The 25,205-nt window shown below is 56.3% G+C and overlaps 3 protein-coding genes across 3 annotated transcripts; 1 reads left to right on the top strand and 2 right to left on the bottom strand.

The window, feature by feature from the left end:
- Window positions 1-526: 526 nt before the first annotated feature.
- On the bottom strand, window positions 527-11,500 carry KIF7 (kinesin family member 7; the record flags this gene model as incomplete). The annotated part of the gene is made up of 18 exons (XM_082488962.1): window positions 527-1,360; window positions 1,573-1,722; window positions 1,823-2,021; window positions 2,402-2,608; window positions 3,136-3,351; window positions 3,651-3,827; window positions 4,221-4,346; window positions 4,588-4,785; window positions 4,902-5,104; window positions 5,442-5,597; window positions 5,914-6,014; window positions 6,280-6,470; window positions 6,872-7,099; window positions 7,245-7,382; window positions 7,698-8,229; window positions 9,014-9,425; window positions 9,684-9,884; window positions 11,197-11,500. The coding sequence occupies 18 exons, from the start codon at window positions 11,498-11,500 to the stop codon at window positions 984-986; spliced, it is 4,116 nt and encodes a 1,371-aa protein (XP_082345088.1). The 3' UTR covers window positions 527-983.
- Window positions 11,501-12,767: 1,267 nt separating this feature from the next.
- Window positions 12,768-14,958, top strand: LOC309676490 (ras-related and estrogen-regulated growth inhibitor-like protein; the record flags this gene model as incomplete). Its single annotated transcript, XM_082489041.1, has 4 exons — window positions 12,768-12,921; window positions 13,365-13,418; window positions 13,885-13,961; window positions 14,533-14,958. 4 exons carry the CDS (start codon window positions 12,768-12,770, stop codon window positions 14,956-14,958), a joined length of 711 nt encoding a protein of 236 aa, XP_082345167.1.
- A 1,192-nt stretch (window positions 14,959-16,150) lies between these two features.
- On the bottom strand, window positions 16,151-23,077 carry PLIN1 (perilipin 1). Its single transcript, XM_082488848.1, has 9 exons — window positions 22,995-23,077; window positions 22,170-22,228; window positions 20,611-20,809; window positions 20,403-20,485; window positions 19,784-20,036; window positions 19,386-19,594; window positions 18,696-18,848; window positions 17,759-17,992; window positions 16,151-17,240 (listed from the first exon to the last, which is right to left on the bottom strand). The coding sequence occupies exons 2-9, from the start codon at window positions 22,212-22,214 to the stop codon at window positions 16,869-16,871; spliced, it is 1,548 nt and encodes a 515-aa protein (XP_082344974.1). The 5' UTR covers window positions 22,215-22,228; window positions 22,995-23,077; the 3' UTR covers window positions 16,151-16,868.
- Between the last annotated feature and the right edge of the window lie 2,128 nt (window positions 23,078-25,205).

Raw genomic sequence — 25,205 nt, 5'->3', positions numbered from 1 at the left:
TAGGAGGAAGATCATAAGGTGGTTCCTTTTTCAGGTGCTGGCTTTTGACTTGGTGTATGTTACTCCTCAAATGGTAGTTGTGGTAGTTGTGCTCTTTGTGATTTCAGGCTGAAGCAGTGGCTTGCTCTTTAGGATCAGGCAGCCAAGCTGCTCTTTTCCCCCCTTGCCCTTAAAGCAGGTACCCTGGGCTTTCATTTCTTGCTCTGCCAGTTAAACTTGTGTCCCCTTTCCCTAGGTGGATAGCGTCAACGTTAAGTTGCAGGTTTGTATTTAATCTCCCTTTACATACAGACTGGAAGTTTTCCCAAGAGTAAGAAAATGCTGCATAAAGCAGCTTATGGGCTAGAGCAGAAAATGGCACTGAACCAGGGAGCACTTATAAAGCAGGTACTTAAACATTAAGGCAACACGGTGACAGCAGCTGAATTCCCATGCAGTGAGGTTTAAATAGAACTCCTTTCCTACATACTGAGAGTAAGTGACTGGAGCCTCTGACAAATGACCGCTTCACAAAAAATCACTCTGCTTTATTATAAAAGTTACAGTAGAAATGTAAAAAAAACCAAAGTTACTACAAAAATCTATGTATAAGTTCTGCAGGACTGCAGAGCATCTCCCTCTGAGGCTGCTAGGGCTGAGCAAGTCCTGCAGCAGAAGTTGCCAAACTGTAAACAAGTTTTTAGTGTTGGAGGCCGGGGTGGGATGTATCTCCTACTTCCCAGTGTTTAAGCTGCTGAGGGTGTGGGAGGAAAGGTGTCCAGTCAGTGCTGTCTGGACTGGCAGCAACGTGGAGAATGTAGGCTGATGGTCCCACACCTTACACGCTTCCCTTATGATGAAAAGTCAAATCTTTTTTTCCCTCAGGCCTCTGAAAGGTAACAGGTTTGTCGCCAGACTGGCTTCAGGGACAGGAAGGCTCTTAAGCTCACATCAGCAATATCTGCTCCTCCCTGCCCTATGCTGGGTAAGTGTTAAGCCTATGTCTAGAGTGGGTTTTTCCTCACGTCTATCATTGCTGGGTGGTAAGGCACTGGGGTTGCATTCAGGCTGGCTCTGCGCAGCTCCCGGCGGGGCTTGGAGGCGGGAGCGAGGCTCCGTGGTGGGTGTACCTCGTGGGGCTGCCCCACTCTCAGCAAGTGCTCAGCATCCCTCTGCCGAAGGTCCCCGGGGCTGTCATTGGGCAGGGATGAACGCCGCCACGTCGACGGCAACGGGGCGTGCACGAGGTCCCTGCTCTCATCCCTGACCCAATGGCTTTCTTCAGTGATGGCCACAGACTGTTCCCCAAGATTGGACTCTTCATAGGTCCCAAGCGTAGGGGGAGCTCTGTCCCCAGCCCCATGAATGCTTCTCTCCATCCCTGCAGGGAAAGATTGGGGGTACCAAGATGAATATCAGGATCTCTACTTTCCTCATCAAAATCAGTGCCTGTACAGCACTTCTGTAAGGCCAGCAACAACCCACACTGCTCCTGACTCTGTGCCAAGCAATCACTACTACTAGGGAAAGGAATTTAAACTCCTTTTTTAACTTGGTAGGAACAGCAAAGCTCCAGCTTGGGTTTCCTCTCACCTCTGGTCTGTCCAGGATGGAGGTTCATGTTACTCAGCCTCTGGTTCAGCTCCTGGTTTGCCCACCTATAACGGCTCAGCTCCTTTTCCAGCACCTGAATCCTTGACTCATACTGCAGCTTGCTGCTGGCCAGCCCCTCATCCATGTGCTCTACAAGGAAAAAAAAAAAAAAAAGGATGTTTCAAGCTGCAAGCCCTGTGAGTGATGAACGCAGTGCCACTTCTGCCCGTTACAGGAGCTGGGTGGTTACCGCGGCTCTGCTGGAGCAGTAACTGCATGTTCTGCTCGTGTTCCTTCTGCTGCAGGGTAAGCTGACGGTCCATCTCCAAGCGCTGGCGCTCCACGGCTGCCTCCAGCCAGTACACCAGCTGCTGCTGCTCTTCCAGCTGCATCTCCAGCTCTGAGAAGGCAATGTGCTGCCTGTGCTGATCCTCTCGTAGTGTCACCACCTGGCCAGGGCCCAAAAGCAAGTAGCATCTCAGCTCCTTCAGAGCTTGGGAAGATTTCCTGCCCCGCTGAGCCTGATCAAGTTAGTATTTTGGTACAGCATATGAAGGTTAGTAGTTCTGGGATGTCACAGCTGCCTCACGAAGGGAAGCATAATGTGCGGTTGCACTGAGGTGGCAGAGCCGCCGCAGGGATCCTATGACTAGTTAAGCCCCTCGCCCAGGTTTTGGGGCAGGTAGGCATCATGGTGCTGTGGCTTTGTGGCCTGACTTTACAGGGCAAAAGTACAGTAGGAGGCAGGCAGAAAGCTTGAAGCTGAGGAAAACAAGAGTTTGGTCTGATAGTACAGCTCCCACCAGCACAGAGGGCAGTTGTCTCCTACCTTGTCAAAGTACTTGCAGAGCAGAGCTCGGGTCTCAGAGGAGGAAAGGTAGCTGAGCTTGGCCATGAGGTTCATCTCGCACTGGGACAGGAGGCTGGCCGAGGCCCGCAGAACTCGTTGCCTGCACGTGATAGACTCATTCTTGTACTCGATGGCTGCATCCAGAGCCTCAATTGCCTCATCCAGCTGGAACAAGATCCGTTCTTCCTGCCAGGGCAGAGCTGCAGTTACTAGGGAGCATCTCTGTCTCACCCTCCCCTGATGTCCCTTGTCACCTCAGTAGCGCTGGCAAGAAGTTGGCATATGCACAGTGGGGGAGCATTTGCTATCAACCCCATGCTCAGGTCTTTACTTAAAATCATAGAATCATTTAGGTTGGAAAAGACCTTTAAGATCATTAAGTCCAACCGTAAACCTAACACTGCCAACTCCACCACTAAACCATGTCCCTCAGCACCACATCTACCTGCCTTTAAATATCTCCAGGGATGGTGACTCCACCACTTCCCTGGGCAGCCTGCTCCAATGCTTGACAACCCTTTTGGTGAAGAAATTTTTCTTAATATCCAGTCTAAACCTCCTCTGGAGCAACTTGAGGCTGTTTCCTCTTGTCCTATTACTTGTTACTTGGGAGAAGAGACCAACCCCCACCTCACTACAACTTCCTTTCAGGTACTTCTCTGTTACTGCCTCATGCTCTTGCAAGCAGAGCAGCCCAGCCCATGAAGAGGTACCTCTGGGGACAGCAGGGTGCCCTGACGCAGCTTGTTGTCGAGCTCCAACCTCTGTTTGAGCAGCTGGTCCTTCTCCTGGCGCAGGCTGTTGATCTCCTGGCGGATCTGCTGCTGGTCGTGGGCGCTGCCATGACGCAGCTGCCCATTCTTCTCAGTCAGCTCCTTCTCCAGGTGCTCCAGGCGGCTGGACACACGCACTATGTCATCTGTCAGTGCCTGCAGCAGAAGATGCTTAAGGGGACCTGCTCTAAAGGCCAAGCAGACCCCCAGCCCCTTTCTACTCCCTCTATAGGTCAAGCACATGCACACTTAAGCCAAGGACTATCAAACCAACTAGCTCAGAGGCACAGCACAAGCAGGGTCTCCTGTAGAGGCAGATTGGCTACCCTCTTCCCAACACCACCTCATGCTGATCTGCAGCCCTCTGTCTGACCCAGGATGGCACCCAGGTCTTCCAGCCTCCCACCTCTGCTGGAAATCAAGCAAGGGGCTGAAGTGTCACACTCTTGTCCTACCTGGCTGGAGCGCAGTCGTTTACTCTCCAGGCCATTCTTTTCCTGCAGCAGGGCTTCCTTTTTGGCTACGATAGCTTCCCGCTTCCGCAGCTCATCTTCCAGCTCATCCAGGGCCCGGCGCTGCTCAAGAACTTTATCCATCTCCATATCCAGCCACTTCTTCTGTTCCTCAATTTTCTGATAGAAGGAGAGGCAAAGGGCATGTGCGTGCATGCAGACAGCAACAGCAATGCCCAGGGCTGCTGGACTAAAGAGCGATGGGGTTGAGATCAGAGAGTCTTGAGTCCATCTCTGCTAACCCCTTCTCCCATCACCCTTCTGCTGACAGACAAAATTTCACAGCTTCTTTACAAATGCTAGGATTTAGAAGAGAATGCTGGTCCTGGGGGAAGACAAGATCCAAGTCCTCTGCTACTAGATACAGGTGACACTATGAACTATTCTCCTCAAGGGCAGGATGGGCTATGTCCCATCTGAAGCTGAAGCCCCTGGCCTCCCCCATCAACCAGCAGTATGCCGTGGCAGTCCCCTTGGAGCAGGAAAGAGGCAGCAGGTTTGCTCTGCCTGTACCTGCTGCTGCTCCAGGCTGATCACGGAGCCGTTGCTGCCACTCCGCCGTTTCCTCTGGAAAGCTGCGATTTCCTCTGTTTTGATGCGCAGGATTTTCTGGTGCTGCTCGTGCTTCAGTTCCAGTTCCTGTAGGGGAAGGAGCAGCTGTGAGTCTCGAGAGGCTGTTTGCCCTAGAGCCAGGGACTGAGGGACAGGTTAGGTTCTCTGCTAGCTCTTTGGATACTCTTAAAAAAAAAAAAAAATCCTCTCTCCAAGACAATCACAGACCCCATCAGAGCTACCCTGACCTGCCCAGCAGCTTGCAGAGCCCACCCATCATCTTCCTGATGAATACTGGAGTAGCACAGCTGCTCCTGCCCATTCCTACCTTGACTTGGTGCTGCCGCTTATTCACCTCTGTCTCCAGCCGCCGTTTCTGCTCGCTCTCCTCCCGCAGCCGGCGCTGCAGCTGGCCCTGCTGCCGCCGCATCAGCTGAATATTTCTCTCCAGCTCCTGCACTCGCTTCTCGCTCTGGGCCGAGAGTGACACCAGCCTCTCTGTTGCCTGCTTCTTCTTGCAGAGAACCTGCCGGAAGGCCAAAGCTGCCCTTCGGCTTGGTGTCTCCCCCATGCCCTTTGCAGGGATGGCACAAAATCTGTCCCTGCCCACCTCCCTGGGTAGGTAGAGCCCTTCCCACTCACCCGTGCCTTGCTCTGTGCGGCTGCCACGCGTGTGCGGTACTCTTGCAGCTTGTGCTTCTCCCCAGGGTCCCACAGCTCTTTGCCCTCCAGCTCCTGGAGCTGCTTCTGGCTGTCACTCAGCTCTGCCCGCACCTGCTCTGCCTCCTGCTCCAGCTCGCTGATCTTCTGGCAGTACTGCTTGTTCAGAGCCTGGGCGTCCTTGCCTGCAACACACCCCCCTCCGTGACCTGCAGGCCCCCTTCCCTCACAGCTAGGATCCTGCCAAGAGACAGACCTTTCCTCTCTCTTCCTCAGGTATTTTTGGCTACAGAGACAATGCTTCTTTGCCCTCAGCTACTCTGGGGAAGGGATTTGAGGAGAAATCAAGAGGAAGGGTCTCACAGCTGGAGGGATGGAGAAACAGTGCTCTGCTGCCGACAGGGGAAGGGACTGGGCACAGACAACACAAGGAGGGAAGGTGAGGATGGGAGTAGAGACCAAGCATCCCAGCTAGGAGATTTCATAGGGAATGGATGCATGTTCCCACCAGCAGTTCTGCACCTGTCTTAATGAGCTCCGTGATCAGCTCCTCCTTCATGCGGATGTTGATCGCCAGCTCTCGGATCTTCTGCTGTGCTTGCACCAGCCTCCACTCAGAGTCCTTCCCTGGCAAGCGCTCCCAGGGACAGAGCAGCGGCTCCCGCTTCCTGCAGACCTCTGCAACACAGATTCCTGGGTAAGGAAGGTCCTGTCTTAGCAGTTGGGTGACAGAAGGACAATCCAATCTTAGGTCTGGGGCCAAGAACTGGCACAGCATCACCCAGAGTCAGCTGCAGCTTCCACCAAAACACCCAGCTCTTGCCAGACCCCAGCAGTTCAAGTTTCTCCTTAACAAAAGCAGCTATACTGTCATCTGCTCCATTTTTGTCCTCTGGGCTCATCCAGGTGGGACACATTGCCTTTTTATCGGCAGTGCCCATGAAGCACCACCAGCCCCAGGAAGATTGTTCAACAACCTACGGTTGCCACTTACGTTTTAACAGCTCCAGCTGCTCCTCCTGAATCAAGGGGGCATTGCCTCCGTTTGACTCCTCACTCAACTTCTCTTTCTTGCCCCAGCTTTGGATCCCATTTCTAGAAGGAGCAGCAAATTAATTAGTTGCGTCTGGGCACTGCCAGACCTGTTCCCAGTAAGGACCCTCATGATCCACAGGCTTCAGAAGGAGATAGAAACAGTAGTTATGGTCAGGAAATAGCAGATAGCTGTCTCAGCAGAATTACTGACCCCGGAGGCAGTGTTTGCTGTTACATCTTACACGAGAGCTGAGATGCAGAGGTAGGACAGCCAGGTTACACACCTGCCAGGGCACTGCATGGTGCTGGGACAACCCCAACTCACCGGCGCTGGGACAGGGACCGTTTCTGTTCCCACTCCTCCTCCTCCTCTCCCGAGGACAGCTCTGCCGGCTTCTCTGAGTCCTGGCTGAGCTCCCTCCTCAGCACCGTGGCTTTAATCTCTGGACTACCAGTCGGGGACTGCATGTGACTCAGGTGCCAGCCTGCCAGGTCCTCCTCCTTGTTGCTGTCAAGCTGCTGGGGCAGAGAATCGGGAAGAGAGGAAACGTGCTGTGTGAGGGCCAATGTTAGAAAAAGCAGCTCTCAGCTGGGCGTCACTGCTAAACAAAAAAAGCAACAAAATGGAATTCAGCGTGTTTGTTAGACCCAGCTGCCTGCCCTCCTGCCTTCTACTGCTCAGAAGTTGAGCAAGTCTGGGACCCGCCTGTAACATCAAAGTAAAAGCCTCAGTTTTGAAGCTGGGCTGGTTTTAATGGAGTTGTGAATCAATTTGGATGTGAACACCGAGCGCAGTCCTCTGGACTACGCCTCTGACAAGGTTCGTGTTCGATGATGGGGAAAAAGGAGTTCACTCAGTGGAAAGCATCCAAGTGAAAACACAGCAGCTCCTCAACAGCACAGACCTGCACCCTCACCTTCCTGCAAAGGGCTCTGCCACTCTGCTCAGCAAGAAGGAGCTTCGAGGGAACTCCACTGATGCCATGGGATGGGGCAGCATCCAGTGGGGCCGTGTGAGGTCTCTGGCTGGCAGTCACCAGGTGAAGGTTTTCCAGCAGCTCTGGCACACACAAGTTTGGCATTGCCATCTCCAAGCGCACGTGCAGCTCTGAGATCTTATCCTGCTGCTCCTGCAGCTTGTCACTCTAGAAGGCAATGAGAAAAATGTGGGTTTGTACACATGGATTACAGACCTGCTGCAGAAAAAACTGAAAGCTGGGCTGTCCTCCTCTGGGTAGGAAGGGGAGGAGTGGGGCAGGTCCCTGCAAAGACAGCAGAACCCAGAAATACCTGCAGCTTATACTGCTCCATAGCATCTTCCAGGGCAGCCAGGAAATCACGGTTCTCCTCCTCCAGGCGCTCCACTTGCCTCTGCAGTTTGGCCACCTGCTCGTCTTTGATGGACTCACACCCCTTCTCGGTGTTCACCTGCCCCTCAAAATACAAGACAGGCAGCATCAGCATCCACCTTTGTGCTTCCTTTCTCATGCTGGATTCTGCAAGGGCGCAGCAGCTCCATAGACCAAGATTTTTCCTGCAAAATAAACCTCTCTGCCATAGCTGAATCCAGCCTCTCCCTGCCTGCTCCAAGGACCACATCTTTCTGCCTCCGTACGGTCTCTTGGCTGGGTTGCTTCTCCTCCTCTCCCTCTCCTGACCCTTCCACCATGCCCTGCTGAGGCTGCTGCCTTCAGTGACCATCAGAAGAACCCAACCTCAGAGCTGCAACACCCCAACGGTTACCTGGGCTTTTGTCAGATTTGAGCCTTGTGCCTCAGGGCTCTGGTCTTCTGCAGAGGTGCTCTCGATGCCGCTATCCAGCCCAGCTGAGGTCAGCTCGCTCCTCTCACTCTCTACTGCGCACAGCCACTCCTTAACCCGCAGGATCTGCTCCACCGTCAGGTTACTGTCCTCCTGCAGCTCCATCAGCAGCCGGTATGCGGCATCGGTGCAGGTCCGGTAATGCGCGCACTCTGCCAGCAGCCGAGCCGTGGGGTCTGGTGCGCATCGTTTGGCGGTGGCTGAGCGGTTGATGATACGGGTCTCGGAGCGGTGCCGCTGTTCCAGGGCCTTCTGCAGGTTCTTTATCTGCAGGTGAAGCTCTTCGACGTTCTCTGTTTCCTTCCGGCAGTTCACCACAGCCTTGTTCTGGATGTTTTGAGCCCGGCTGGCATAATTGAGCGTGTTGAGGCTCTCATCGAAGTCGGAGGAGGATGGGCTGACACAGGCTATCATCACGGTCTGGGCATTCCCCCCGAGAGAGTCTTTCAGGATCCTAGGGAAGAGCACAGTGATTAAAATAGCTGAAATACAAAATAACGCAGGAACCAGAAGGTTTCCAACCCTCTTCAGAGGTTAAGCCCAAGTAAAATGATATTCTTGCTCTGTGGCTGGTTTGGCACTATTGAAGTGAGCAGGATCATTAAGTAGAGGAGTAACAGTTCACACTGTGGCAAGTTTCCATCTGAATAATTCCTGAGGCTAGGAGTTCTCAGACTCCATTCTAGAATCAATGGAAATCTGACTCTGTGATCACTCCCAGGAACATGCTGCACAGGAACCTGTTGGAGATTGCTAAGTCCACCTGCTCAAGCTAAAAACTTAACTGCCCACCATCGAACAAGCCTACTGGAAGCACTTTTTATTCACTGCCAGGCAAGAAGGGCAAGACAACCCACGGTGACACCCCATCTCGGCTTCAGCAGCATGACTTATGCAACCTTCATCTTCTGCAGCGCTGCACTGAGCTAGTTTGTCATTTCTGTCCTGGTCTCATTGCTGCTCCAGCTTCCCTACGTGAAGAGCTGCATAGAGGGTAGACCTGTAAACTACTGTAAGGCACAGCGGGTGAACTGGCCCCATACCATCAAGCAGTTGGTCTGAGAGCCGTGGTGTGACAACAGAAGGGACAACTGGCCCTGTAAGCTCCTCTTGGCTAGCCTGGGGACTCTGCCACCAAACCTGGCAGGCTGGGAATGGGAAAGGCAGGGAGAAGCATCACCTCCCTCCTGTTGGGCCAAGAGCCTGTGAGACATGGGGGGTCCCAGTCCCAGCTGTACCTGGTGATTTTGGAGTCCCTGTAGGGAATGTGGCTGCTTTTCCTCTGAGGGTCTCCCAAGGCACTGATGACATTGCCCAAGGCCAGGAGGCCACTGTTGATCTGGATACTCTCTTTCAGCCTCTCCCCTGTGTTTCCAGTCTTCACAATTCGTTCTGAGCCCGCCAGGTCCACAAAGTGAAATTTGGAAACCAGGACTTGGCCTGAGGCTGGGACGGAGGGTGGGTGGTGGTGGAGGGGGAGGCGGCCGGCCCCACGCCGCTGTTCCATGGTCACCGTGAAGATGGTATGCGAGCGGCTTGACTGCCTGTTGACATGGGTAGCTCCTGTGTGCTTGGCTGTGTTCCCCATCTCCAGCAGGCTCAGCACCTCATCCAGCCCTTCCACTTCTGACTCCTTCACACCGCAGAGCACTGCAATGGCAAATGGAGCTGTGGCTGGGAGGGACAGGCTGCCCGAGGACAAAGCTCTTCTGCACAGCCTGCCGCCATTGCCCTGCCAGCACCGTGCCATGCACAGACCATTATTCCACACCAAACAGGACTAAGCACAGCAATCTGCTGCAGGAGAGGGATGGAGGGAGAAGACCTGGCTCTGCCTTCAGGGATAGATAACCCAACACTCGCCTCGAGCATGAGGAGAAAAGGGAGACCGTGCGCAGCCACACATACCAACGTTCCCCTTATCATCCTCCCGGATTTGGATGTCTTTGCTGGCTGTATCCACCTGCAGCAGATCCCGAAACTCCTCCTTGTACACCTCCAGGTAGGACACTCGGACTGTGTAGTCAATCAGGTCATTCTCATCGATGAGCCTGAAGGTCTCGGCCATGGCTCGCGGGATGATGCCCTGCTCGTCTTCATTGATGGAAGCTGGCAGAGAGAGGCACATGGTCACGGGGAGCAGCGAATGCCCGGGGAACCCGTGCTGGCCAGGGACAGAGGCACGGGCAGGAGCCTGCCTGCAGCACAGGCGTCATCTGGAAAGGAGCAGCCTCACAACCCTTGCGCAGCTCGGCCCTCACAGCCCCGATTAAACATCCCTCTGAATGTTTCTAAGCCACAGGACCTTGGGGCAAATCCTATTCCATTGCTGTGCTGCATTCCAGCAACGCTGCTTATTTCCAGTCCTTCCTCAAGAAGGAAAAGGTACGTTAGCGTTTCAGCAGGTAGCAAACACCGTGCCTGAAGCTACAGCGCGCTGTCCTTTGAAGCCAGCATGACTCCACAACCTTTCCCATCTCCGAGAAGTTGTTTTTTTTTTTTTGTTTTTTTTTTTTTTTTTGTGTGGCAGCCTGCTTGTATCTGGCCACAGCACTCCGCTGCCTGGATTTTAAATGGTTTTGCTTTTGTCTCCAACAGCTGTGTAAAAGGGGCAATCCCCAAATTTGGTGCAATGATAGCCTGAAGTGGAAAACCGAAGACAGAGGTAGACTGAAAGTATGGAAACAATTTAGTGTTTACAAATTATGCAATTAACTAAAGCTGACTGAAACATTTACAGTACATCCTCTCTAAGATACCATAATACCATTAAACCAGCACTTATGGGAGGGAAAGTTTTCCTCATCTCGTCCACATAAACTAACAGGATTAACCCCTGCAAACCTCCCTCTCCTTAGGGCTTATTTCAGGACAAAGCTGATAGACTCAAGCCAGGCGAAGGTATCAGTGCCCAAAGGAAATCACCGCCTCCAGACCAGACATGGTCATTTTGTTTGTCCTGCAGTGATAGAGGAGAAAACCTACGCGCTGCGATCTCAAAGGTGTTGTCCATGGGGGGTGGTTACAGCAGCGTAGGCAGTGGGGGTCAGGAAAGGCTGTTGGGGTGGGCAGGATGGGGAGGGGTGGTGGTTGGTTTGGGCTGGGGGGGGGGCGGGGCTGGCAGGGTCAAGAGGGAGGGCAGGGTGGATGGATTGATTGGGATGGTGATGTCAGAAGTGATGGAGATGGTGATGTTGGTGGGTTTGGGTGGAGAAAGCAAAGCTGATGAGCTGGGTAGGGATGGCGGCATGGGTGAGGTTGGTGGGTTGGGAGGGATGGCTGGGATGGTGGCTTGGCTTGGGATGGAGGGAGGTGGCGATGTGGCACTGGTGGGGTTGGTGGGGAGCGCAGAGGATGGTGGCGATGCTGGTGGGACGGCGATGCCGGCGGGCACGGTGCCACCGGCCGTGCCGCGACTCACCGACGCTTGCCTCCCCGATGGTGTAGGTCTTGCCGGAGCCGGTCTGCCCGTAGGCGAAGACGGTGGCGTTGAAGCCGCGGAAGAAGGCCCGCAGCAGCGGCTGCACGCAGGCCCGGTACACGGCCGCCTGCCCCGCGCCCTCGGGCAACACGGCGGCGAAGCGGAAGCGGCGGCGGCGGCCCAGCGCCACCTCGCCGGTGGCGGCGTCGCCCCGCAGGCAGGGCCGGTGTCCCCGCAGCGCCTCCCGGGGCAGCAGCGGCCTCACCCGCACCGCTACCCGCACCGCCGCCCCCTCCGCCGCCATAGCGGGGCCGCACCGCCCCGGCGCGCCGCGATGGCGTCAGGCGGCTCCGCCCGGCCCCGCGGAGGTGGGGGGGACCGGGGAGGGGGGGCGGCTCGGCCCCGCCAGCACCGGGCCCGGGGAGCGGCGGGAGCGGCCGGGGGGAGGTCGCCGCCCCTCGGGCAGAAAGGCGACAGCCCGGGAGGGAGCGGCCGGAGCGGGGTGGCGGGGCGAGGGTGGCGTGGGGAGGGGGCCGGGGACACGGGTGGGCGGGGGCAAGGGGTGGGTGCTCCCGAGGGGCTCCATCGCCGGTGAGATGCTGCGCCACTCGTGAGACAGCGCTCCATCACTTGTGAGATGCTCCATCACTCACAAGACACTCCATCTCTCCTGAGATGCTTCATGACTTGTGAGACAACGCTTCATCACTCGTGACACACTCCATCTCTCGTGAGACAATGCTCCACCACTTCTGAGATGCTGCACCACTTGTGAAACAACGCTCCATCGCTCATGAGACAATGCTCCCTCACTTGTGAGATGCTCCCTCACTCACAAGAGACTCCATCTCTTGTGAGATGCTCTACCTCTCGTGAAACAACATTCTGCCACTTGTGAGATGCTCCACCACTAGTGAGACAATGCTCCATCACTCATGAGATGCTCTGTCACTTACGATATGCTGCACCACTTGTGAAACAATGTTCTGTAACTCATGAGATGCTCCCTCACTCACAAGAGACTCCATCTCTCGTGAGATGCTCCACTTGTGAGACAATGCTTCATCAGTTGTGACGCGCTCCATCACTCATCGGACAATGCACTACCACTTGTGAGATACTGCACCACTTGAGAAACAACGCTCCATCAACTGTGAGATGCTCCATCACTTGTGAGACGCTCCACCACTCGTGAGACACTCCACCATTCCTCGTGGGCAGCTTAACAGTCACTGTGGGGAAGGGACAATGGTATATGTGGCCCTGCCAAGGGATAACGTGCTTGAGGTGCAGGCATGGGATGCAGTTTGCAGAGCAGCTGGTGCAGACAGCTGGTGCTTCCTGGCCACCTGCCGTGCCAGGAGATGGCAGGGCTGGCTCTGGGCACTGACAAATGTTCAGGACGATCTGCGCGATAACAAAGTTTTTCATCTGGCCGCCTGCAGCTCTGGCCGCACCGCCCCTGCGGGGAGGGGTATGGACCTCGTGGGTCCCCTGAGTGCCGTGGGAAGCGCTGGCTCCTTGGCTGCACGGAAAGGAGTCACAGATGCTGCTGGGGCTGCTGACGAGGCATGGCCGCGCTCAGCATGGGACTCCGGCTCCCACTGCGCCGGAGCGCCAGCTTCACCCCTGACCACCCTGCCCTCATGGAGGTGCCTGGCCCCACCGCCCTGAAGATGGAAGCAAACGTCCTCATTATGGGAGCAGAAAACGTGGGGAAATCAGGTAAGAACCGACTGACCGTGAGCTGGGAGCAGGGGGTTCCCCAGGCAGGGAGACCTGCTTCTCTTCACAAAAAAGGGCTGAACTCTCCGCAGCAGCGTTTGGAGAACAAGCGGCAGAGAGCAGCCCCGCAGAGCAAGCTGGTGAGATGGGGCTGAGCTTTCAGGTGTGGTGGTGATTCTGGGTGGGGAAGCTGAGTGCAACCTTGCAGGCAGCGGGCGAGTGAAGAGGGAAGGTATCTTCCACTGAGCTGTGGTTTGCTGACGCTCTGGTTCATGCTGTGCCTCTGCTCTGCTTGCAGACCTGCCCAGGGCTGGGAGAAAACCAGAGGTTTTTCCTGCTACTGGGAGTTTATAGGGGGATGGTGTCTGACTCTGCTCTGGATTTAAAGAGGAAAATCCTCATGTTTAGGGTTATTCTGATGATTCTCATTCTCCCTTCTGCAGCTCTGACTGTGCGTTTCCTCACTCGGCGCTTTATCGGGGAGTACGGAGACATGGGTGAGTGGCGCGCCAGGGTCAGGCCAGTTCCCCTTAGGGACTGGGGTCAGGAGGAGATCCTGCTTCTGCCCGTGGGATTTCATTGCTTCCTATCCTCTCCTGCCTTTCTCCAGAGCCTTCGCCTGCTCCCGGAGGGCTCAATGGTTGTATTTGTTCAGTCACCCATCTCTTTGCTCTAGAACTGCTTCTCTGGGTCCAAAAGGTCCTGTGTGGCAGCTGGTGGCACCAGTGTGCCTGGACTGCATGCTGGGGTGGAGGCAAGCTAGGGCAGTCACAGTCCTGGAGGCCACCATGCTCTGCGTGGTTGTTACTGTACAAAAAGAGCCCCCTGACCTTGCCTTGTAGAGCACGATCTCCCACGGTGGATGTGACAGGCTTGTCCCCAGGAGGAGAAGACCTGAGTTGAGGGAGCTATCTCTTGGGTCCAATGAAGACCAATAAGATCTTTGTTCTCGTTTTTTGGTAGAATTCATCTACAGCCACAACCTGACCGTGGATGGCCGAGAGATTCTCTTCCACATCTGGGATGTCCCCAATTCCCAGGTGAGATGGCTCCGCTCCCATCAACCCGTTTTCACCCTGGGGAGAAAAAAAAACCCTTTACTAAAAGTTATGTAGAGGGAACCATAGGCTGGGAGCTCCAGCTGAGCAAAACTCTCACGTCAGATGGTTTGTAGGTGACCAAACCCTTCTTGCCTACAGAGCACAGGGCAGCAGCGTTGCTGGAAGGGTAGCAATAGTCACTGCAGCCCGTGGTCCTCTAAGGGCGTTGGGGCTGAAGCACTAACGTTATTAGCCCGGATTGAGCACAGGACTGTGCTAATGAAGTGGAAGTGCTGCTCTGAGGTTGCCACACTGTTATCAGCTACAGCCTGCAGTGTTTCCCAGCTGGGTGGTGAAGTGAGGACAGTGATGCTGAATCCCAAATCATGACCCCATGGTGAGGTCTGCCAGGTCCTGCTCTGCCTTCCTCAGTTCTCCTCTTTCTCTCTGACCTTCTGCTGCTGCTCACTATCCTTCCCTCTCTCGATGGGCTCAGGATCGCCATGCCCCATGCTAGGAGGTGTGGAGGGAAGGAACTGGGTAAAGAAACCTCCCTTTTCCCTTTCCTTAGGAGCAGGCAGAGGAGGGCTCCTCGGAGGAGAAACGAATCCAGTGGGCAGACAGCTTTGTCCTGGTCTACAGCATCTGCGACCGTGCCAGCTTCAACATCCTGCCCCTCAAAATCCAGTTCATCAAAGCAGCCAAGGAGGCGCAGAATCAAGAGAAGGTGCCCATTGTCATCGTTGGCAACAAACGGGACCTGCACCACCAACGGGTGGTGTCCAGAGAGGAGGGTCGGCTCCTGGCCCTCTCTTTAGACTGTGGTTTCTACGAGGTTTCTGCAGCCGAGGCTTATCACGGGGCCCTCATGGTCTTCCATGGACTGGCCGAGCGCATCCCTGACACCAAACTGGCACTGAAAAAGGGTACTGGGATTCGTGGCATTGTCAAGACCATGTCAGCTGTGTTTGCCCGTAAGCGAACGGACTCCCTCTGAGCTATGGCACGGGTGTTGCTTCTCTCTGCGCTGCCCGGCTGGACCCAGCCTCGGGTGCCCATGGAGGTGGTGTGTGTGTTTCCATAGGTATGATGGATTCCTTACTGTCCTTCTAATGTTGGGGTCTGGGTGTTCTGCCATACACAGCCAGTGCAGCTGAGGACTGTAGTGCCTTTCTCTTGGCTCCGTGATGGGGCACAGTCTCTACTCTTTGCCCCACCAGCTTTTTAGGTGCCTCCTGCTTTCTGCTTCCATCCTCCAACGCTGGAAACCACCAGGTGATTTTTGCCACTGCTCCAGGCAGCATTATCCCAACTCCTTCAGTTGGGAGCTGCCTGTGCTGTTGGTGAGGAGATAGGACACGCCACTTCTGCACGGCTGCTCAGCTCCCTGTCTCCCCGCTCCTATCCTGGGATCCTTATTCCTGTTTAATGCTCATCACGGTCCTCTCTGGTAACCCTGGAGTACCCATGAGCTGTCAAGGTAGGGGGTCTCTCTGCCCGGGAGCATCACCGTGTCCAAGTGTCCCAGAGGCCACAGAACCTGTTGACCCCAGAAGACCTCGGTGAGGGCTGACGCCTCTCACCCCACCTGCCTTGATTTTGAACCATCCTGCCCATGGTCCCCTCTCCCACAGTCTTCCAGCAATCACAGCCGTTTCCCTTGTCCAAGCGCCGTACGGGCTGTGCTTGGGAAGGGACATGTTCCCAGCATGGGGAATCGCACCGTGCGCCTTCTCAAGCTGCTCCTTCCGTAAAGCTGCCTGTCCCTGGGGAGGGAGGGAGGTGGGGAAAGGGGACGCCGGTCTCATCACTGAACCCTTCTGCTGCCAGGAGGATTTTCCTTGCCTCTCCCCAAACCCTTCCCCTGGTGTGCCTGGGAAAGCAGTGTGTTGGAAGAAGGTTTGTGCGTGCAGTACGGACACTGATTTCTCTGCTGCGTTCTTCTGGAAATGCAATAAATTGTCTTTGGCAGGAAGCCCCCGGCTCCTCGGGGCTGTGAATTTGTACTCGAGGCATGGGAAGAGACACGTACTGTGCTGGGCACGAGCACCCACTGTCCCTGTGGCAGCAACCCAAGAATGAGTTTCCCATACCCGCTCCCTTGGCCCTGGGTTGGGTGTCTCGCCCCACTCTGCTGCCTTGTTTTGGTGGCTTGCCTTTGTAAAGCAGCCGAGCAGACGGGGCGAGTGGCAGGTTGGGAAGGTTTATTATTGCAGCAGATACAACATGGTGTTGCGGGAAGCCAGGCGGTCCTGCAGGAGAGAGGGGCTTCAGGAGCTCCACCCACTGTTACCAGTCTTCTTTCTGGCCCTGCCATCCATCCCACCATCAGCTGGGGGTGGGTGCCCAGGGCTTTCCAACTCATGAGTCCTGCTGGTCATTGGGACCCTCAGCTCCTCCACAGAGGAGCAATCTGTGGCCAGGGATGGGCCCTGTGAGGGGGGATGAAGGGAGGAAGGATGGGGAAACAGGCTTGCTATGGTGATGTATCAAACATCAAGCCATCAAGGCTTTGCTCTCCTCCCTGCTCTGATTTATTGCTCTTCTCAACATTTTTCCCACCTAAGTCCACTCTATTGAAGCAACAGGGACCAGGGTAGCCCAGTGCCAGGCCTGGCTGGTCCTTTTTTCTCTTTTTTGGTCTCACCATTCTTTCTGCATCTCCTTCACCTCTCTGGTCCCATCTCCTCCTACCTTCTTTTTCCACCAACAGGGCTTTTGGCTGCGTTTTTTCCCCTCATCCTGGCCCTAAAGCACTCCAGAAGAAGACATCCCATGGCATGTCTACCGCTTTGAGCTCCTGTCCCAGTACAGGGGTGTGTGCAGGTGGCTGGTGGGGGCCCAGGCGAAGCGTGCTGCGGGGGGTGATTAGAAGGGGGCTGAGTTGTGCTCATTCTGCCCACCAGCTCAGTCCTTCTTGAAGGCAGGGCTGTAGAGGTTGGTGTAGTAAGCTCGGCTGTACATGGCCTCGGGGCTGAAGCGGTAGGAACCTTCGCTCACCCGCCTGTTGTAGGGAGCGAAGGCGGATTTCCGCGGGAGGGGGCACTCGGGCTCAAAGGCAGGGCTGCGGTAGAGGTTATGCCGCAGGAAAAGGGGGTCCTCGAGCCCCAGGAAAGAGAGGGGGTGATGGCCACGGTACAGCCGCCAGTCGCCCCTCAGCTGGGATTTCTCCTCGGCAGAGGGGGCGGCAGGCTTGGCATCCTCCTCCTTCTGCTCCGTCTCTGGGCTGGGCTTGCTGCCCCCGGCTGACTCCTCTTCCTTCGCTGACTGCCTGCGGAGCTGAGAGATGGGGTGAGCACCCGGCCAGGCTGTACCCACCTGCCAGCCCTGCTCTTCCCCTGCTACACAGACCCCCCAAAACCAGGGGGACCTCAGGACAAGCCAATTTGCCCCCGGGGTGGGGGGGGGGCAGAGGAGGGGAGTGGGTGGCTGCAGCCCCCAGGCAGCTGCAGTAGACAGATGGTCCCAGGGGAGCAGTGGGGCGGCGGAAAGGAGAGGAGACATGGTCTCAGCCTGGACTTTCGCCTTCCCAGGAATCTGTGGTCACACCCTGGCTTGGGCATGAACTGTGAGAAGGTTGCCACCACTGGCCGACCTTCTGGGTCTATGGAGGGACTTGCTGTCATGGCTTAGGGGATGCTTAGGAGGAAGGTGGGACTGAGGTGTCCTAACAGCACCCCATCTCTCCACTCTGGTACCTCCTGACACTGCCCGGCGCTAGGGGGTGCTCATGGGAGGAGGTTGGGCAAAATATGGTTTGCTGGAGACGGATGGGACCTGGCTGGGGACAAACTCACCGGCACGTAGCTGTACAGAGTGCCCAGCAGATGCTTAGGGGCACTGACGAGGGTCCCCCCAAGAGCATCCACTGTCTCCATGGCCCTGGACAGCCTGCGGGGGGTGAAGAGGATCAACCCCTCTGCCGCATCCCAGGCCACGGCTGGGACCTTCTTCACGCTGGAGATGCCGGAGGCGCAGGCGGTTTGCAGGTTGTGAGCCACGCTGCCCACCAGCCCGGGGCTGTCCCCTGCCTGCCGAGAGAAACCAGCTCAGCCACTGGCCCTGTCCCACCAGCCCCTCCAGGCAGGACAGGGGTGGCCCTGGGCTCCCCATCCCCTCCGCAGCTCAAAGCCTGAGTGCTTTTGGCTCGTTGCTTTGTAAAAGCTGCTGCAGCTCTTTGCAGCAGGGTCGCTCCCTCCAGCTCCCCCCAGTCCCCAGCCCCCAGGGACCCCCTGCCCTGGGCTGCGCTTCCGCTGCCGGCAGAGGCGAAGGGCAGTGACCCCGACCTGCCGCTTCCCGTCCCCGCATCCCAGCGGAGCCAATGCTGGGGACCGTTCCCAGCCCCGCCGGCTCACACCACCCCTCGCTGCTGGGACCATGAGAGGGGGGATTTATTGGGGTTGTTTAGGGGCTTAGTGAGGCACTCAGTGCTGACAACCCACAGCAGCAAAAGGGTCTTTAAAATACAAGCCAGGATGACCCTGCCCAGCACAGAGGCTGCCCACAGCCCCCAGCTTTGAAGGGTCAGGGAAGGGGGCTGCTGGGGCTGTGTCTGCCCCCCTGCCAACCCATCCTCACCTCCTCCAAGCCACAGCTCCGGCCATGATTCAGCAGGGATGGGGGCCCCATCCACAAGGGTATGGGGCAGGGGGAAACATCCCTCATGCTGGTGTGGTGCATGGGCAGGAGGATGCTTTGGGGTGCCCCCAACTCACAACCCCCTTTTCTCCATACCTCCTTGGTGTGGTTGTTTTCTTTCTTCCCCGCCTTCTCCTGCTTCTGCTCCGGCACCTTGCTCTGCCGCCGGCTCAGCCAGCCGCCCGTGGTGCTCTGCCCATCACCATGGACCTGTGGCGCCTCGGGCACGCTTGGCTTGGCCAGGTTGCCCTGGAAGGGGAGCAAAAAGCCACTGCTTGGTGGGGGCTGACAGATCCCACCTGCCCCATCCTGCTTAGCCTGAGGATTTCACGGGGGCCCTGGGGTGTGCCGGGAAAAGGGGGTTTCGTTTATATATATGGGAAGATATCCCATGGCCAGTCGGGAGCTCTGGGATTTCGGCACAGGCCAAGGAAGGGGTTCCCACACAGCGCTGGGTGGGAGAGGAGGGGCACCTCCTTCTGCCCATCCTCTCTGGGCCTCTGGAGGGGCTTTTTGCTTTAGTGAAGATGTTATGGCAAGGCTATAAATCAACAATATACTTTGGGAGCTGGCTAAAAATAATTTGTCCCATTAACACGGTACAAGGTTGTGTGTGAATGTTCCGCGGGAACTGCTGGCCCCAGGCTTGTCTTGCTGAGCTGGGGAAACCAACAGCGCCCACCGCTCTGCTCTTGGATGTGTTCCAAGGAGCCCAAAATATCTCATCTGAAAGCAGAATCAGCCCAAAAGAAGGTACGGGGGAGCAGGAACCTGGCCGGCACTCACCAGGATGGGGATCCAGGTGGCCAGCTCCTGCCCTTTGGCTTTGGCACGCTGGAGGCTTTGGGTGGTTTGCTGGTAAGCACGGTGTGAGACAGTGCTAACCAAGGCACCAATCCGGCCCAGGGTGCTGGGAGCACTGGGTGTACTGGGAGCACTGGGCTGCTGCTGGGACACCTTTACCACTGACACACGCTTCTCTTTGGGCTTCTGATCTAAAGGCAGAAAAGAACAGGCAGAAGAGCAGTAGGGAGTTATGTCCTGGTGGGACAACCCTCCTAGGCAGCCTGCACCAAAATCCAGGGGCTTCCTCCTGCCACATGCACCCTGTGAGCGAGGTGACACCCCACATACAGCCAGCCCTCCCCAGACACCTTCAGATGGGAGTTGGGGACCAGGACTACCTGCTTCTTCATCCTCCTCTGGCAGCAGGTACTCCATCAGCTTCTCCAGCCCTCCCAGGGCCGTGTCGACCCCCGCAGCTGCCATCTGGCTCACTGAGTTCTTCCTCGTGTACTTTGCTGTTGTTTCCACGGTGCTCTTGGTGGCCTCGTAGCCCTCCGCTGCCAGCTCCATGATCTTATCCATGGAGTTGCCAATGGTGCTTTTGGCACTTTGGAGGGGGGTGGAAATGGTGCCCTTCAGTTCAGACGCGAGCTGCAGGTGGACAGATGGAGAATAGTCCTGACAGTGTGCTTGGGGTGGCATGGGACAGCTGGAGGGCCTATGGGGACCCCAGCCATGGCCATGCTAGCAGACAGCCCCAAGAGGGGCGAAGAGCTCTCTCTAGCCTGGGCTGGAGGTAGCTGGCAGGGATGGGCCATAGGATGCTGTTGACCTATATTTGGGAGCACCCCAACCATCACTTGGGCTTCAGGAGCACCTGGAGGAGCTTTTGTTTGGAGGTGTTGCACTGTTTCCCCCTGAGCAGCCCATCGCTGTCCAGAAACAAGCCTAGAGGAGATGTGCTGTGAGTTCTGCAGAGGGGCCAGGGCATCCCAGACTGTCCCACCTGTAACTTACCTTGTCAACAGGGTACTGGAGGGCAGGGATCTTCTCCTCCAGGTGGTCCAAGCCCCGGCAAGCCAGGTTGTTAGCTACGGCAACTGCCTTGGGCAAAAGCATGAAGGTGGGTTGGTGAGAAAAGCTCCCGGGCTGTGCCAGTGCTGTCCCACCAAGGGAAGCTCTGGTGCCTGCCCCGTGCTGTGTCACCCCCGGTGGATGGACTCACACTGAGGCTCCAGCCTGCGCACCACAGGCTCCACGCTCCACATGGCCAAGGCGCCGGCACCCTGCACGCCCCGCTCATAGACCTCACACACTGAGGCCATGAGCGGGTGGGCCTCCTTGGTGCTGACGTAGGTCCGCTGGAGGCTTTCGCAGGTTGAGCTCACCACTGGCAGCTGCAGGACCCTCTGGAGCACATTCTCCTGTGCATGGCAGATGGGCATTAGTTAGCCAACAGCCCTTCCCTGGTGGCATTTGGTGTGTTGCAGTGACCACAGAGGACCTCGGCTCACGCTGGAGGAGGAGGGCATTTCTCAAGTCTCGTTGAGGGTCTCCCAGCTAGGTTGCGTACAACACAGCTGTGGACAACCAGGCTGGTTGTCGATGCTGAAGGATCAGGGGCACCACAGGCAGTGTCGGAGAGGTGACAGTCCCCACTCCCCCCATCTCCCAAGCCCGACTGTCCAGGTGCTCCCTCTGTCTTTCCACCCTGCTCTGCTGCTTCCCTCTGACCCAGCCCTTGCTCCTGGCCTCGGGCCAGAAAAGTCCATTTTGCCTATGTGGAACCTCTGTCCTGTCACCACTGTGACAAGCAAGGGATACAGACCTCGAAAAGGAGAAGGGAAGGGGAGCGGGTCTGTCCTCGATGGCACAAAGGGCTTTGGTAGGAGCCATCACTGTAAGGAGAGGACACCAGAGCTCTCCGAGGCAGCAAGGCACCGCACCCCCGCACCCTGCTAGCACGGCTGACGTGGGATGCCAGTATAAACCAGCACAGCCAACAACTGCGTGTGCTGCCAGTGTCAGAGCACAGCTGGAGGTAGGTCCCTCAAAGCTGGGTGAGCAGGATAAACCTGCAGCTCCAACCCCCTGCTCCTGCCCTCGCCTGGCATCAACCTGGAGAGGTGAGACAACCGAGAGAGATGCTGCAGCCCCAAGGGAGGAACAGGGCAAACGTTGGCTCATCACAGCAGCCATGAGGCAAGTGCTCTTTGGGTTGCACAGGACAGAGCAGAAGAAAAAGCGGAGCTTTCCCCGATCACCAGTGGGTGAGAGGCTGAGTTTGGCTTCGTGTCCCACTTGTGACCCCAACTGGACTGTGAATCTGCATGTCTCATAAAAACTATATTGTTTTGTGCTGCGTTGTGCCAATTTTGGCTCGATGAGGAGCCAGCCCTCTCACAAATCCTGCAGTTCAGCAATCCCGGGGCTCCATCTGCTCAGAGCAGCGCTGCATCCACAGCAGCACGACTGCTGGAGGTTTGGGGTCCGCAGTGAGGACACAGATGAAGGACAGGTGCTGCCGGCAGGTATCACCGAGGGCTCGCATCGCCCAGGGTTAACTTTCTTGATCCTGAACTATTTAATTTCAATCGTGCAAAAGGTTTTATGCTTTCTCTTGATGCTCTGTATTATTGCAGGAAAAGATCCATATAAAGATAATAGGGGGACACATGGGACAGCATCAGTTGTGACTTGTATTAATCCAGCAGATCCGATACGAGCTACCTGGCATCCCTTGGCACACCTCTGCCCTCCCGGTCTCCCTCTTCCCACACCCACCTTGGCACTTCCATTCTGCAGAGACTGGTTCTTCTTCGCCGTCATCGTGACACGTCCACCTGCAAAGCCAAGTTGGGAGCCGCAGACCCCGCTGCAAAGGCAGGGCTGGGCTCAGGCGCCCCCCACCCGCTCCTGCACCCCCCCACCCCGGGCACGGCGGGTCCGGGCGCTGGGCTGAGACACACACCTCCCATGGGTGCCATGGATGCGGCATTGCCCAACGCTTGACTCTTTACCAATTAAGCTGCAACAACAGTGACTGCACACAGCCCTCCCCTGCTAGTGTGTCTTAACACCCAAAGATGGAAAAATTAGTTGAGAGGCATCTAGTTTGGAGGAGCTACAGTACAAGGCAGCATAAAGGGCACTGGTGGCAGAGCTGTAAAGGAAGCTCAGAGCAACCAGGACACTAATAGCTGTGCATGAGGGCCGGGGTGAGAGATGCGGGCTGAGATGCGGGCTGAAGAAGGGGTAAGACGGCAGGACAGGAGCAGAGAGAGGAGTTGCGGGTAGGGACGGGGTGAGCTGCTGAGCCGTGGTCAGCATCTCCCTCCCTCACATCTGCCCCACAGCTCTGCTGCTCGCCGTGCCAGCACCCGGCCCCGCACAGCCCCAGCTCGATTTGTGGGGCAAAAGCACCGCAAAACACCCATCACCACTGCTCCCGGCTGGGTGACACCCGTAAGCACATCTCCAGCTCCCACCCCCTGGCACAGACCCCCTTTTCTCAGCAGCAGATGAAATTCAGGAGATCGAGGGAGAGTGGGTGATCCCTGCTCTCATCCCCCTGGTCCCCGGAGCACCTGGTGGGGACAGACTACTCACCAAGGGGCAGCCCGTCCCCAGCAGAGCAGGAGCAGAAGGTGGTGGCTGCACTGTCCCTTCACCCGAGTGCTCTGAGGGTGATGCACAGTGTCCTGGCCACTACCACCACCACGAGGCCCCACCTCCCAGTTGCGCGGGTTTGGGAGCTGATGGGTTGTAGTGGAAACTGGCCAAACAGCTCCCTGAAGCCACCGTAATTTGGAACAGATGACGACAGAAAATCCCCTTCGTTGTCTCCCCTGCAGAGCTCAGAAGCTGCAGCACAGCTGGGATCCACCAGGGTTTAATGCCACCCCACCAAGAGAAGATGAAAAGAAGTCACCATTAGACCTCACCACCTCAAAAGCAACAGATCATGAGCAGCCAGGGACAAGGTGGAGAATCAGGCAGGGTTTGTTATGGACAATGGGAGGAGGATAAACACGGAAGAGATTAAAACCTTCCTGCATTTCTGTAGCCCCTGTTATCCCCTGTAGTGGACCCCAATCCTACCCTGTTGGGAAACGCAGCACAGACCAAGAACATAGTTTCTCTCCCCAGGGGACTTTACGAAGCACAAGGAGCAGAAGACAGACATGAGGGACATATCCTGCACAAACCCATCCAGTTTGGCCAGATCTGCCATTTCTAAAAGAATGCACCGAGGATTTTGGCAAGGAGGCTTTTAGCTGAGGGTCAGGGCAGACATTGTGTTAGGAAAGCTCTAGGCATTCAGGGTAGAGAGAAATGGAGGAAAAAATCAGGTTCAAGTGATCTCTGGAAGTCACCCCATCCAACTCTTACTCAAAGCAGGGCTATCCTCAAAGCTAGATAAGGCTGCTAAAGGTCTCATCCAGTCAAGCCTCAAAAATCTACAGGGATAAGATTCCCATCTCTCTGGGGCCCAGCTCCAGTGCTGACCACACTCATGATAAACCATTTTTTCCTTATGTCCAACTGGAACTTCCTCTGTTGCAATTTCTGCCTGCCACCTCTTATCCTTGCTCTGCGCACCTCTGAGCAGAGTTTGTGCTCCAGTCTGCACTGGTATGGCATGTGCTCTGTGACCCTAAATATCTTACCCTCCTAATGATCCTCTGATGGACTGTCTCCAGGTTGTCGAGGTCTCTCCTGGGCTGGTGATGCCAAAACAGGGCACGGTTCCTCAAATTTAGCCTCACAAGTACTGCATGGAGAAGAACAACTGCTCCCCTTGACCCACCAGTGACGCTCTCGCTTCTGCTGCCCTTTTGCGGCCAGCCTGCCTTGCCGTGTGGGAGGCACCCTGCCAACTCACATCGCAATTAAATCCGTCTGCGGTATTGACTGAAAAGAAAGAAGACACCACCTGTATGAGGCTGCGGTAAGTTTTGTTCATTGACTAGAGACATCAAGGACAAGCCACACTGAAGAGATGAGGACAGCATGGTGGAAAGAGGACAAATGCCAGAGGGCAAAGCAATAACCAACGGGATCAGTGTGGATGGGCGATCCGGGCAGCCTGCTGACAAAAGGCTGCTGAGTGTCCTGGACCACCCCGCACGAGGCAGGGAGACCCTCGGCGTGAGGCTCAGCATCAGGGGAGGCCCAAGCAGCAGAGCCAAGTGCTCGAACACCCACAGCTGCCCTACACAGAGGTGTGAACCCAACACAGCTCCATGGCTCCCTGCTCGTACGTGGGGGCGGGAGACTTCCCAGGGATGTGGGAAAGCCATGCACGGGAGGAAAATACCGCCTTTTCACCCAAAGAGCTTTCAGCGTGGGACTCTGCAGAGCTCGCGGCTCTGCCTTGCTGGCTAGGTACGGAGGCGTATGGATGTCCTGGGCTGTCTCCAGATCGCCGGCGGGGTGAATCACTGCTCTCCAGACAGCAGGACAAAGGGCAGCAGCCTGCTCAAAAGTTTGCTCTCTTGGCACCGAGACATTTTCCAGCCCCGCTGGCCTTGCTGAAAGTGCAGGGGGCACGCCAACCTTCTCTCTGCCTTGGCTGGAGTTGGGATCAACAAGAAAACACAGCCTTTGACCTACTAATGCCTTCGCTCATCCCCTCCCCTTCCTCTGGGGCAAAGGCTGTGCCAGCCCCTGGCTCTGCAGCGCAAAGGTACCACCACCTCCCCCCCCCGCCCCCAGCCACTCCACCCCACACCAGAAATACTTTATGTGTTTCTGCAGGCAGCATTTAGGGCTCGCCAGATCAGCTGGGCGCAGGCAAGCAGAGTTTGATACCCTTGA

Source organism: Vanellus vanellus, assembly GCF_965231255.1.
Source record: "Vanellus vanellus genome assembly, chromosome: 11".
Taxonomy (NCBI): Eukaryota; Metazoa; Chordata; class Aves; order Charadriiformes; family Charadriidae; genus Vanellus; species Vanellus vanellus.
The sequence above is the reverse complement of the archived record's forward strand: the minus strand, read 5'-3'. Positions and strand labels throughout refer to the sequence as shown.